Below are 15016 nucleotides of genomic sequence, written 5' to 3'. Positions count from 1 at the left end.
ATGATTGTAGTCACTATACCCCCTATCAAATCATCACGGAGAAGAAAAGCCTCGCCCGGGGATAGCACTCGCGAACCTGTGATCCGCAAATCTGCGGTGTCCTTATTTAGCTTGTGAAGCAAATTTTACAACTTATATAAATCAATTTCGACATTTCATTCCTGATGAATCCATCATCAGGGTAGGAGCAGAGAAACCAGTTTCCCTTTTAATGATAAGCATCCAAGGAAGAGAGCTACTGGTAATATTTCTCACGTCTTTGGTATGACGGGGCCGGAGATCAAACCCAATACCACCCCCACCCCCCGTAGTCGAAGCGGGCCCGGACTAGCTAGGCTCTCTGCACTGTTAATGAATACGCTTTTGAAATGAAGGCACATATACAGGTGTTGTGTTTTTTTTTCTCTTTCTTTTCTAGAATAACAGTTATGATTTTTAAAAAACCGAGGAATGTATATACATGTAGTTAAGGTATCACAGAGGGGGACAGTGATGTTTTTGTCATACTGAAACGTGCGCACGTATTAGTTACTTCTTGCGCACGTAATAGTATCAAACATCTGCATTTGTATTAGTATAAAAATACTTCTGCGCACATATCACTCGGCATGATGGAAAGCTTACTATAGAGATCAATTAGTAGCTTATAGATGGGCACGTGCGCAGATGTTTCTAGACTAACACGTGCGTACTGAGCAACTATGCCGGTTCTTTATCGCTGCAGCCGTTTCGTCTCGAATCTGTCTGTCTTTCTATTCGAGGAAAGGAAAAGCGGTAATCCAGAGGAAAGCCGGGTCATCTGCTTCTCATTGTGCAGCCATGACCTATTGTTATTTTGTAAACAAATTATACCTACCGCTCTAATGAATTCAGTGTTCAATACAGTTAGAATAATATAAAATGTCTTCATGCGCGCATACAAATGTTACTACTTGGGTATATCCCAGGTCGACTTTAAAACTGATTTTAATATAAACGCAATATATAATATAAATGCAACAATTGTAATTGGAATATAACATAATGGAGTAAAATCAAATAGTTTTCTTTCATCTATAATCCAAATCTTTTGCAGGAAATCGGAAGCATTTTACCGTACATACATAAGGGCATTTTGGCGGGAAACTGCACGTGCCTATCATGTCACTCCTTCCTGATGATCTTACATTACGCTAATGTATATATTTCGTGCTTCTCATATCGATATTATAGTTTCGTGTCAAAGGAAACGTTTTTGATTTAATCCAAGAAATTAAATTGAATAAACTACATAGATATGCTTCCATAGTTGTTATACCGATCTAACTCGGTTCCGGCGAAGTTTCTGCGGGTACGTGTTTTAATTATGTTATACATTTATAACTTGAACGATAACAAATGTTATGTCTCATGTTTTAGACGGGGCAGTATGATGTGTTTGCCAGCCTGCACTCGGGAATCGTTGTAATTTCAGCTCATTTTGGACCAAATTTTAATGGATGGCACAGATGTTTTCTGGCTTTGTACGTATACATAATGAATCCTCCGTTTTGAGGATGTACTTCGATTACATAGAAAATATGAGACATTGATAATAACACATTTAGCGAAATAAATGAATTATTTAGGGCGTAAAGCTCGTGTCGGATCAAACGGTTTAAAATAAGCAGAAAAGACCTGTTTTGCAGACAACAAAATGCTGAACCTATTTGGCTATCAGTTTGTTAGGTTGTATTCTTTACTATGTCATTATTTATATTTGTACATAAGCAAATGTATTTTAGTAAGTAGTCCCAGAATGAAAATCAGTAGGTGCCTTGCGACAACTTATGTTAGTATGTTCTTCTGACTTTGAAGACATTGCAAAATGTTAATATAGTAAAACAGTATCGACCTCTTGAATTATTTCAATACATTTGCTTATAGGTTTGAAGAAGCCTTACGTAGAATAATTCCATGGCTATCTCTTCCATATTTGGACCCTACTCTTGAGTACCACATGCATGATCCAGTTGATTCAATCATCTGGACAAAGAATTTTCTTGGCAATGGAGACGGACGTGTTAGAGTCGGTCCCTTTGCTAACTGGATGGCGCCAGGCGGTCACTTAACAAGGAATATCGGTGGTCGTAGTAGGTTAATCTCTAGTGATGTTATTCGTAGAGTTCTGACTAGATGCCATACAAGTGATATAGTATATCCTACTGCCAAGGAAGGCTATAACGTTGAAAAACATCACAGTGGTCAGCACCTCTGGATAGGAGGGCATATGTCTGGTATTAATACAGCAGCAGCTGATCCGGTGTTTTTCCTTCTTGTAGCGTACACAGATTACGCTTGCCATGGGAATTATTTCGAATCCGCCAAGCGACATTTTGTGGAGTAGATCCATCAATGGATTATCCTCCAATAATAGGTCTACATTGTGGCAACGTTAAATGTCGCAACGCCGCTAAATGTCGCAACCACCGTTATATGTCGCAAGGTTGACGTTAAATATCGCAACCACCGCTAAATGTCGCAAAATCGCCTGCCGCTAAATGTCGCACCTTTAACGTTAAATGTCGCAAAAATTTGCCCATCGTTATATGTCGCAACTCCAACGCTAAATGTCGCACAGCAAAATAAGAGTTAAACAGTCTTTACAACTTAGAGATAAGATAAGAGGTAATGCATGCTTGCATGCATCAGTATGCAATGTGTTGATTTGGAAGGGATGAAATGACCTTTTACTCTAATCTGCACGTTTGCTTTTCAGTGGTCCCGCACCATACATACGTTATATATTCTATATCTAAAGGTTTGAGCACTAACGTAGTACTCGCCACAGTACTAAATTTATTTCAGGTCTGAACTATGTAATTCTATGGAGTCCTGTTTAGCTCATGAGATATTAAGCTCGCGCTCCGTATTGTCGCGCGTTGTATCGCATGTCTTTAGTCGACCTTAATTTCGTTACACAACAGCCCGGGGGCCAGAAATTATTGATGGAGGAGGGGGGGGGGTAGGGGGTGGGGGACCAGTTTAAAACAAAAGCGTCATCGGCGACGTGCGGTAGGTACGGGGTTCCTCTATTGGTATTTGTGGGAAAGTTTTTTTATGTACAGGTATGAAATGCTGGCCTGTGGTGCATTTTTGTCTATTTTTTTGAGGTACGTACTAGAGGGGCACTCCCCTTATTTTAGGTGGTTAGGGTCTTTTCCCATTCACAATTTTGAAATACAAGTATGGAATGCTGGACTTTTACTGCATTTTTTATTCAAAATTTCGGTGTATAGGAGGGGTTATCCCTGCCATTTTCGAGGACTCAGCGGCTCTCCCCGGGAACGTTTGAAAAGCAGGTATAAAATGGTTGCCTCTGGTGCATTTTTTTGTCTTAATTTTAAGGTACTGGAGGGGTACTCCCCTCATTTTAAGGGTTCAAGGGTTCTTCCCCCTGGGGAATTTTGAAATATAAGTATAAAATGTTCGCCTTTGGGGCGGTTTGGGTCTACATTTTGAGAAAATATTATTTCCAAAGTAGTCGGGTGCAACTTAGATGAGTATAAGTCACTACTAAGCCAACAAGGATGGGGTTGGGGGTGGGGGATCGGCTCGGGCCGCGATCCGGGCCTGTTACACAACAGGATGTTTAACTACGCGACACGAAGACTGTAACTGTGTTTTGTACCACCTGTAGAAAACGAATATTTTCTATTAATCAGCCATGGATTCTATTTCTTTGTTTGGAGGTTTACATTTCAAATCATAAGGTAACTATCAAGCTTCAATGGCGGAGAAAGATCCTATGTGGCCCTTTATACATATTTTTAGGTAAAGCGGGAATTTTGATATTATTTTACTTTTAGTCTCTTAAAATTGTTTGGTTTAGTCTCATTCCCCTAATTATCCTACTTTTCCGCCTACCCACACATAACCCCCTCTCTCTCTCCCCCATCCCCTTCAGAAATGTAAATATTTATATTTTCTATTAATTGTCATGGTGCTGTGTGTTTGTGTCTTAGATTTCTGTGTCGTTATTCACCCCGTTCCCCACCCATACCCAACCCCCACAAACAAACAGTATCATTACCAAATCGTATTTAGTTAGAAGAAACCTCAGAATATTTCTGTCCTAAAACACTGGTCATATTACAAAATAATAAATATTTTTCTTGCGTGACTGTTCAAACAAGGTGGAACTCAGGTGAGCGATCTAGGGCCAACAAGGCCCGCTTGTTGCTATACGTAACAACACTTATCATTAAGATAATTATTTGTATTACATAACCCTGTTAATTTTTCTTCCCTCAAAAAAAGTAAATATACACAAGGAATTGATAGTCATAGTGCGACATTTAGCGTTGGTGTTGCGACATATAACGATGGGCAAATTTTTGCGACATTTAACGTTAAAGGTGCGACATTTAGCGGCAGACGATTTTGCGACATTTAGCGGTGGTTGCGACATTTAACGTCAACCTTGCGACATATAACGGTGGTTGCGACATTTAGCGGCGTTGCGACATTTAACGTTGCCACATACATGCTGCAGAACGTCCAATGGATAGATTTCCACAGTACAGAAACCTGGATGGTTATAGCAATTTCTGGACAAAGTTCTGGTACAGGTATGAACGTTCTCCTTCCTGCTCTTTGTGGCAACCTTTCTGCGGAAGTCAATATCTGCGATGTGACATGTCACGGCAAATATGTCTATCAATTACAAGAAAGAAATCTGCCCATATGAAGTGTACAATGCGGGCCCGTGCTGGGGAATTAATGATTAATTACGGAATAAAGTTTGAAGGACCGCCATCAGAGCCGAGAACATGTGCATTTCGAAAGAGTGCATTTTCTAGCAGAATATGGCACAGAAAGAAAGGAAACAGAAAATTAATATCATCACGCGACCTCCGTCCCGTGATCCTGTTTACAAAGCAACTTCATTCGACGGTCGTAGTTCACACTTTCGTAACGGTATGTTTACTGGAGGGTTCGTCGGTGTTAAACAAGATTTCAAGTCATCAATGCCTGTATCCAAGTCGAAGAACCTTCTGCCAATACCTGATTATCACGAAACATCTACAACAATCCAAAACACTTTTGAACTCAACGGGCATGCAGATGTCACAAAATGGGTATTTATCCCTGTAAACGTTACTTACAGAAGAAATCAGGGAAATCAAATTTCAACGTTACAGCACAATATCTCTCCGAACAAAGCAAAAGATCACTCATCGAAGAACTCAAAGACGTGCGTTAAAGACGAGGCTGGTGCAATGAAAGTTGGAATACAATCTAGTGGACTGAATTACGATGGGGAATACTTCGGCTATACTCTTATTGATCGTCATTTACCGGTAGATTCTGCTACAACATATATTGGTATAAAATCACCGGAGGTTCAGTATACCGAAGTCATCTTGTCTGCTGTTCATTCGTGTGGAACCATGTGTCAGGCCTATTGTCTAATTCCTGAATCTGAACCCGCTGTATTTAAACCATGTTTTGGGTTTCTGAAAATATCGAGCAACGATCTCACCGTGTATGGTCGCACATATGAGGAGGCAGTATCTCGTTTCATGCTAGGAGGTGTTTTCAGTGATGGGGTACAGAATAAAACTCTTAGAATTTTCTTCGATTGTTCTCATGTTGACAATTCACAATAGTTTTCAGACAAAGAAGCTGCCAAACAAAATGAAACAATGTTTTAACAATTTTCTTTTAGTCGCTCTTTACGTTCTATTCTTTCTGGTATGGTATCTTGGTAATTACATGTGAAATATTAGCAAAAAGAAACGAATAACTACATTTTACATTTTCTGTTTTTAGTTATGATGACTGTCATATTGTCTTACCATATAATTACCTTATTGTGATTGTATATGTAAGGGTTAAACTTTACTTATTAGCGTTATGCGTAGTTTAACTGCGATGCGCCTGTAAATATTTTACCCTAAAGATGAAACAAAACAAAAAACTTGTGCGACAATTGTCGTGACCTGCTAAGGCGGTGCCTTACTCTCTGGATTCCTCGTGTACGTGTTCCCATGTGTTTCATTGGAAGCAAATTGAATTATAGGCACAATGGGTGTCATGTAAGTATACATGTTATCATGTTGGCGCGCTAATCTTGGCGTCACGTTTACGTGGCGCGGTTTATCATAGTATTATGTATGACGTCCTTGACGTCACTTTTATATATGTACTTCCGCAGTCAAATGAAAGCAACAGAAGTAAACTGTAAGAAACCACACAACGTCTTGTATTTAAATTCCACTAGTGTCTAAACGACATTTTGGTGCCGTGACAATGGCAACACGATTACGGGCAGTGCTTAAAGGACAGAAAGGAGCAGTGACGCGAGTTTTTACCAAATTTGAAACTATTGATTTAGAGGGAACGAATTTTGACGAGCTCCAAACCATTGAGGATACGCTGAAATGCAAACTCCAAATTATAACGGACATACACGAACAAATTGTGAACTCTATCCCGGAAGAGAATGCTGAGGAGATTGAACATGAAATTTTGGACCAAGAAGATTATGTGTACGAGTTCAGAAATAGAATTCAACGAGTGAGCAAATTCAGGCAAGTCAAATTTTCTAATCTCAATGCAAATTCACAAGTTTTTCCTATTCTGATCCCAGAAGGCACAGAAAACAGAACACAACGCGAAAATAACTATTCTTACAGCATACAAGGGCATGCATCCACGGCCAACCCGAGTTACGGCTCAGTATATCACAGATTACCTAAACTCGAGCTTCCTAAGTTTGACGGTGATATTTTAGAATGGCAGTCCTTTTGGGACTCGTACGAATGTGCAATTCACAATAATGCATCGCTGAGCGGAGTACAGAAGTTTACTTACCTGAAGACTTCTCTTAGAAATGAGGCATTACAGATGATAGCTGGTTTCTCGCTCACTAATTCTAATTACGAGAAAGCTATTTCCCTACTTCATGAACGTTATGGACAGAAAGATATTATCATACAATCATACATGACGGCTTTACTAGAAGTCCCCGCACCTACGCACACAGTTTCGAGTTTACGCAGATTCTACGACACAACAGAAACCTACATCAGAGCGCTAGAATCGTTAAACCAATCAGAATCCACGTATGGTTCCCTGCTTACTCCAGTGATGTTGCAGAAACTACCTTCCGACGTCAGACAGAATATGACACGTGCGCACGGGTCACAGTCTTGGCGCTTACCCGAACTTTTGAGTAGTTTACTATCCGAGATTACTATTCTGGATGCCGGAGCCCCGTACGTAAAACAATATGACGTCCCAGCCACGACCTCCACATTTCTCACGAAGTCCGATTCCCACAAAACGAAGAAAAGCAATTCCACTACACAGCGAAAACCAAAGAGTTATACAGAGAAGAAATGTGTATATTGTAAAGGACATCATTCAAGCTTAGAATGCAAAAAGTTACAGATTATAAAGAGAGAATGGACATAGTGAAAAAGAATAAGTTGTGTTTTAACTGCCTCGGTGCTCATAAACTGTCAGACTGCAGATCCAGATTCAAATGTAAGAAGTGCTCCAAACGACACCATACAAGTATTTGTACCGGAAGTGAGTCTACATCGACTGAAACACCTACCAACCAACAATGCAACGTAAAGGAAACTGATTCAGCAGTTTTGCACTCTACGCAGACGATTTCTACTGGACCAGTTTTGTTGAAAACAGCCGTTTCGGCAGTGAAGTCTACCAGCATATCATTTCCCGCCAATATACTCTTCGACGAAGGTTCCCAGAGTTCTTTTATTACGGAAAGCATGGCTAGAAAGCTTGAAATAAAACCGACTGGACAAGAAGCATTATCACTCTCAGGATTTGGCGACAAAGAACGACGACTACGTCATCTTGATACAGCAGTTATCTATTTAGAGTCGACCCATGAAGATATACCAGTTAAAGTGTTAATCGTGCCCGAGATTTCCGTGCCGTTAGCAACGTACACAAACCAAGTTAGAGAACTGTCATATTTAAAGGGACTCAAACTAGCACATCCGGTGCATACAAGTGATGACTTTAACATAGAGATTTTAGTTGGTGCAGATTTTTATTGGACTATAGTGCAAGACGAGGTTATTCGTGGCAACGGACCTACAGCCATACAGTCAAAACTCGGCTATCTTTTGTCAGGACCTCTCAATGTTCCCACATTTAGAAACATTACGCCGACACCCGTATCCATGATGAATGTGTTCACGCTGCATAGCAAAGAAGAGGTTGACTTAGAAAAGTTTTGGAAAATCGAATCCATGGGAGTCGAACCAGTAACCAAGAAACAGGAATATGAACAGTACTTGACACATTACCAAGATACGTGCATTACCTACAACGACGGTAAATACATAGCAAAGTTACCTTGGAGGGAAGAACACGATACATTACCGACCAATGAATTGATCAGCCGGCGCAGAACTGAAAATGTAATCAACCGATTGAGGAAAGAACCTAAACTACTACACACGTATGGGGAGATAATCAGAGAGCAAGAACAACGAGGATTTATAGAAGAGGTACCAGCCGACCAGATATGCACGACAAGAAAGTTACATTACATTCCTCACCACCATGTAAAAAAGGACTCAGCAACAACTCCGATTCGCATCGTCTATGATTGTAGCTGCAGATCCGGACGTGAATTTCCGAGCCTGAACGACTGTTTGATGAACACCCCTCCTCACCTCACTGATCTTACTACAATTTTAATTAGATTCAGATACAACAAATACGCCATTTGCACAGACATAGAGAAAGCGTTTTTGAATGTTGGACTACACGCAGACGACCGTGACGTCACAAGATTTTACTGGTTGACAGACCCAGACGATCCAGCCAGCACTCTAAAGACATATAGATTCAAGTCCGTTCTTTTCGGAGCAACTTGCTCTCCATTTATACTGAATGCGACGATTCTAAAGCACCTAGAGATACACCAATGTGAACTTACTGATCTTATCAAGAGTGGCTTATACGTAGATAATATACTTACCAGCGTCCAAGATGAGCAGAAGTTACATGATTTCTTCGAAAGCAGCCGACAAATATTCAAGCAAGCGTCTTTCAACCTACGATCGTGGAGTTCTAATAGTGAAGCATTACGTACCAAATTCAAAGCCGGCGGAATAGATGACAAAGACAAAGAAATCAAAGTACTAGGTATGCGTTGGAATCCTGAAACAGATGTCTTGTATATACCGCAACGTACATTGTCCATGCAGAATGACCACTTACTGGCGAAAAGAGAGATCTTGAAGGAATCATCATCCATATTCGATCCGCTTGGATTATTGAACCCCGTCACAGTGAGAAGTAAAGTTCTGATGCAATCATTATGGCAACGCAAGTTAGAGTGGGACGAGCTTTTACCAGACGACATAATTAAAGAGTGGTGCAGCATAAGAGCAGACGTTAAAAAAGCCATCGACATGAAGTTCCCACGCTGTTATTTCCCAGATGATTCTCCTACAGAAAAAAATCTTCACATTTTCTGCGACGCAAGTGTGAAAGCATACGGCGCATGCGCGTACCTTGTTTCTGGAAGTCACAGCACACTTGTTATGGCCAAGAACAGAGTAGCACCCATTAAGCAGTTAACCATCCCGAAACTCGAGCTTTGTGCAGCTGTCCTGGGAGCCAGACTGTGCCACCATATTATCACCAGTATAGAGTGTCAGAGAGTTTACCTGTGGAGCGACAGTCAGATTGCTCTACAGTGGATTTCAACATCAAAGAAGCAACCCATATTTGTATCCAACAGAGTACAAGAAATACATGAACTGACGAAAACATACGAGTGGAGATACTGCTCTACAGATACCAATCCCGCAGATATACTGTCACGTGGTCTATCATATGACAAGTTCCATGACAACAGATTATGGTTCCATGGTCCAGATTGGCTGACAAACACAGCCAGTTTTCCAGTGAAGAGTACCATATCACAGATACACGTAAATGATAACAGCCAAGGTGAAGATACTATCGTCCTTGTAAAAGAAACCCCATTCGTTCCGGGTATTCTACACATATTAGACTTACAGAGATTCAGCTCCTACCAAAAGGTTCTAAGAGTGTGTGCATACATTTTTCGATTTGTAGACCAGTGTAAGAAGCAGAAGAAATATGGCGGAGATCTACATCCACATGAACTCGACACAGCAGCAAGGACCTTAATAAAACATACACAGTACGTGAGGTGTCCAGATGTATTAGATTACATGAAGAAGACCAATTCTAGATGCATTAAACCTGCATTAGTGCGACAACTAGACCTGTACCTTGACATAGACAAAATACTACGCTGTGGAGGACGTATTGCCAACGCACCATTACCTGAGGAAACACGATTCCCGTATCTGATACCATCTAGAGGAAAACTTACTGAGTTGTTAGTTACAGACGCTCACGAAACACAACTTCACGCAGGCTTAGAGAGTACAGTCACATACTTACGTCAACGTTTTTGGATTCCCAGTATACGTCAACGTGTGAGAACCATCATCCGCACGTGCGTCACGTGCCGTAAAGTGACGGCAAAGCCTTACAGAGTACCAGATCCACCCCCTCTACCCAGTGACAGACTCAAACACGCACCTCCGTTTACCGTAACCGGCATTGATTTCACAGGAGCACTTACCGTGAAAGCTACAGACGGAAGATTGCTGAAAGTATACATCTGCCTGTTTACCTGCGCAAACACTCGAGCCGTACACCTGGAAATAGTCACGGATATGAAGACAGAATCTTTTATACTAGCTGTTCGCAGATTTATCAGCAGGCAATCCACACCAAAAGTATTCATGTCCGACAACGCATTAACATTTATAGCTACGGCCAAGATTATGAAAGAAGAAGTTTTGAACCCACATGGCATTACCTGGAAGTTCATCCCTCAACACGCTCCGTGGTATGGCGGTTGGTGGGAAAGACTCATTGGACTCACCAAGACCAGTCTGAAGAAAGTCCTTGGAAAGGCGTTAATCAACTTAGAAACCCTACAGACGCTCATTACCGAAGTCGAGTGTATAATTAACGATCGGCCGCTGACCCATTCATCAACAGATCCAGCAGACGACGAACCCTTGACGCCCTCACACTTATTATACGGACGAAGAATCACAACACCTATCTATCCAGACGACCGAGAAGAACCGGAAGCAGACGATATGTCACGTGATAAAGCAGACAAGCTATACCGTTTTAAGTCTGCTACAATTGAACATTTTTGGTCCCGGTGGAAGCACGAGTACCTTACATCGTTAAGAGAGTTCCACAAACATTTAGGAGGCGAAGGCGATCTGATTCGAATTGGCGACGTAGTCCAGATTCACGACGACACATTACCCAGAAGCAGGTGGTCCTTAGGTGTTATTGATGACGTTGTTACTGGAGCAGACGGACGTACACGTGCAGCACGAGTCAAATCTAGAAAGGGCATCATCACCAGACCTATAGCAAAACTTTATCCGCTTGAGCTGATTGAATAGACTGCGTTCAGATTTCGTTGGTAATAGAGACTAGAGACTGTGTTCAAAATTCAGTGATAAGAGAAACTGTGTTTAGAATTAGGTGATAATTGAGACAATTTCTGTTACTAGAGATATATTCAGACTGTGAAAGACAAATTATAATGACATTTCATAGAATGGTTTCAAACGCGTGATTCATTTAACAAGACTTAGTAATTTTCATTCAAGAGTGCAATTTGATACATAATGATTGTCTTGTAATTTACTCTGATATTTTACTTTCCGGCCCCGGAGTGTCATGTAAGTATACATGTTATCATGTTGACGCGCTAATCTTGGCGTCACGTTTACGTGGCGCGGTTTATCATATTATTATGTATGACGTCCTTGACGTCACTTTTATATATGTACTTCCGCAGTCAAACGAAAGCAACAGAAGTAAACTGTAAGAAACCACACAACGTCTTGTATTTAAATTCCACTAGTGTCTAAACGACAATGGGAACAGGATAGGATTCATACACCTGATATTTGATTTTCAAAAATGTATGTCTATTCTTGTTTGTAAAAACCCTTTGCACTGAATGTTCAACTTAATAACACCGACATGGATCACTGACCTACATTTGTAAAATTGGATTTGCGTGCACATGATTATGATTCAATGTGTCAATCAATCAGCATATTGCAATTAGTTTTGACAAATCTAAACGATCAAATTCAAATTGAGTAATTATTGGCCGAAATTGCTTGACACGGTTTTAATTCCGTTAGATATTATTGTTGTTTATTTTCTAACTCTGAAGATTCGAAATTGGTTACTCATAATTTGCTTTTCATTGATATTGAAAAGTAATGTTCAATTAAAAAAAAATTCTGTGTCATTTACAATTAATTGTCGTTGCCAAGCTAAATGCAAAATTAATATGTATCCATTTAAAATAACAGTAACAAATAATGCAGAATGTGAAAAATAGTGTTATTGAAAAATAGCATGGCTCTATTTCACATATAGTGTACATACATGCTTGAGTTTATCATATCTAAATACTAATACAAGCAGCTTACACAAATAATATCTTCTTAATCACTACAATGAACCTCGAAAACGCCAATAGATCATAATTATATTTTTGTTTGGTTTTATCGTTGCACAGAAACAATTAAAGGTGATATGGTGACTTTCCAGCTTTGAGTAATAATACGGCAGCAGTTAACCTAACCAGTTTTCCTCGACAATGTTCAAGTACTAACTTCAACTTGTTCTTTGCAAGTACCTGCAAACTTCTCCATATGAATCTGAGGAGGAGGACGAATGATTTCAGACAAAATGTATTTTATCAATCGTCATGGTAACATATATCCTGCACGGGATCGAACTCACGACCTCGCGAGATGTGCGCTCTCCCTTTTGAGCTAATCGGGCGGGCACACTTTAATACATGGAAAAAGTATTAGATTTAGACAAAGTCGACTAAACAAATAAATAAAGCAACAAAGTATGGCACTTCCTTTGATCAGTCAGTGGCAAAACACCGCTGATGAATGAAAAGCCTGTCAACGGTGCGCACCAGGCCTCAGTTTTTAATCTCCATCCTGTTCAAACGTTAGTCACAGGACAGTGAAAGGAAAAGTTCCGAATGCTTGCTCTGTGAAACTATTTCTAAATCGTATTAGCAACTCTACGGAAATTCTGTTTAAATACTTTTTTTATTTCATCTCCAACAGAATCTTTCGAATGGCTTTAGGGGTTCAGGTCATTGACTTCAAATCACCTGCCACTCACCGAAGTCGATTCGAGCCTCACTTAAGGCCGTAGAATTCTTCATTCGAAGAAGCCATGCAACTTGCTTATAGAAGTTCGGTTGTTTTACCCAAGTGCTCGCGCGTAATGAAATAATGTCCGGAGGGGCACCACCATGAAAAGCTGGAAAGTCGCTAAATGACCTATAATTGTGTCTGTGTTACAGATTTACACGGACGCAACCTTACGTCACATGGCGATTGTCCACCTTTTTATGGTGCTGAATGTTCAAGTAACCCTCCATGCATTATTTCAGGGTCCAGTTGTTAGAACCTATAACCGACTGTTAAACTAACGACCTGCTAAATTTTGGTACAAAATATTAGTCTTGGTGGGAAAAACTTGCGTGATGTTTTGCTTTTACTGTACTCATACATTTGTTTTTCTTAGACTTCTAAAATGTCATTATATAACTCTTAAAGTTAACCAACCGTTAGCTTAATTACCTGTTAAAGTTTCGAACAACTGGGCCCAGGATTATGAATGCGTCTGGGTAATACTACTGACATTCAGTTAGCCGACTGGATGACTTCTTCACGTGAAAGACTTCTTCACCCGTAAAGGGATTTTGAATCCACAGCGGTGAGAGGAAAGTGATTCAATACAGCAACCTTAACCACTTGACCACGGAGGATATAACTTGAAGAAGTTTTGGGGTATGATGTTTGTGTAAAGCGTTTTAGCCCTACAACCCCAACATCCCAGTGCGGACAAACGGAACCATTTCAATAAGTTTACGAGATGCCACAGAAAACGTTTGGTAAAGATTCATAAAGTGTCATGATGAGACGTTCAACAAACTTAAGAAAGGTGCATACAAATATAAAACAGACCAAGCTTGGCACAGACCAAGCCTGTGGTTCATGGGAATTCATATAATAATAAATGATGATTTTATATTCACTTCTGTCAGACCCTCCAGTGCAGTAATGCGAAAATACTTTTATAAACCTAATACAAGTTACTAGGATGCTACAGACCAGGTTTGGTGAACATCCACAAGACTGATAAAATGCATTTTTTGTAAAAGCCCTCGTGGCTCCCTATTTCGACCTAACTGAACAGACTTGAGAAGTGTCAATCCAAATATACTACAGAACGAATCTCCAGCAGTCCCAGGGGCGGATCCAGGATGGGGGTAGGTGCGGGTACGGAAGCCTTCCCCGGAAAATATTTGTTGCTCGGGGTCAACGGAGAGCGAATTTTGAGCGTTTTAGAGTAAGAAAAACAAGAATCTGAATCCCATCAAAAATGTAACCATCACTTCGAAAATTAGAATACCAGTATTATTTTACAAATTTTCCCATGATATGAAAACGAGCATAGTAGGGGTACGGATGAACAAGGATGAAAAATTCATTATTGGCCTTGACTAAGTTTAAGCCCCCTGCCAAAGACTCGCCGACTTCTAAACGGTTATTAAAAATATAATATAAATCATGTATTGCCATTATCGATGTTGATGTTTGCCGTTTGATCTAAAATAATTCGTTATTCAAAAGGTAGGACTCTTTTCCAAGGGTTTTCCTGTATGTTGTAAAAGGTCTTGTAATGAACGTTTCCTGTTGTACGCAGTACGTTATAATACGATTTTTGTACTGTTTGTTCAACTGTGATAGTGCAGCTTTAAACTTCCAGACCTTATTTCATGCCATATGGTGACTGTTCCGGCTTTTGATGAAGAAAGAAAAACCCAGGTGACCCCCCGTGCATTGTCCCAGGCATACATGTGTGGACACGTGGG

At 40.3% G+C, this 15016-nt stretch overlaps 3 protein-coding genes across 3 annotated transcripts; all 3 read left to right on the top strand.

Moving 5' to 3' along the window:
* LOC123549868 (uncharacterized) lies at positions 1-5630 on the top strand. Its single transcript, XM_053546953.1, has 5 exons — positions 1-96; positions 1399-1502; positions 1906-2255; positions 4514-4722; positions 4821-5630. The coding sequence occupies exons 1-5, from the start codon at positions 1-3 to the stop codon at positions 5628-5630; spliced, it is 1569 nt and encodes a 522-aa protein (XP_053402928.1).
* A 643-nt stretch (positions 5631-6273) lies between these two features.
* LOC123549869 (uncharacterized) lies at positions 6274-7440 on the top strand. Its single transcript, XM_045338310.2, has one exon. It carries the CDS (start codon positions 6274-6276, stop codon positions 7438-7440), a length of 1167 nt encoding a protein of 388 aa, XP_045194245.2.
* A 323-nt stretch (positions 7441-7763) lies between these two features.
* Positions 7764-11486, top strand: LOC123549870 (uncharacterized). The gene has a single exon (XM_053546952.1). It carries the CDS (start codon positions 7764-7766, stop codon positions 11484-11486), a length of 3723 nt encoding a protein of 1240 aa, XP_053402927.1.
* The last annotated feature ends 3530 nt before the right edge of the window (positions 11487-15016 follow it).

Source organism: Mercenaria mercenaria, chromosome 6, assembly GCF_021730395.1.
Source record: "Mercenaria mercenaria strain notata chromosome 6, MADL_Memer_1, whole genome shotgun sequence".
Classification (NCBI taxonomy): Eukaryota; Metazoa; Mollusca; class Bivalvia; order Venerida; family Veneridae; genus Mercenaria; species Mercenaria mercenaria.
Note: the sequence above shows the minus strand (reverse complement) of the source record. Positions and strands in the feature narration are given on the sequence as shown.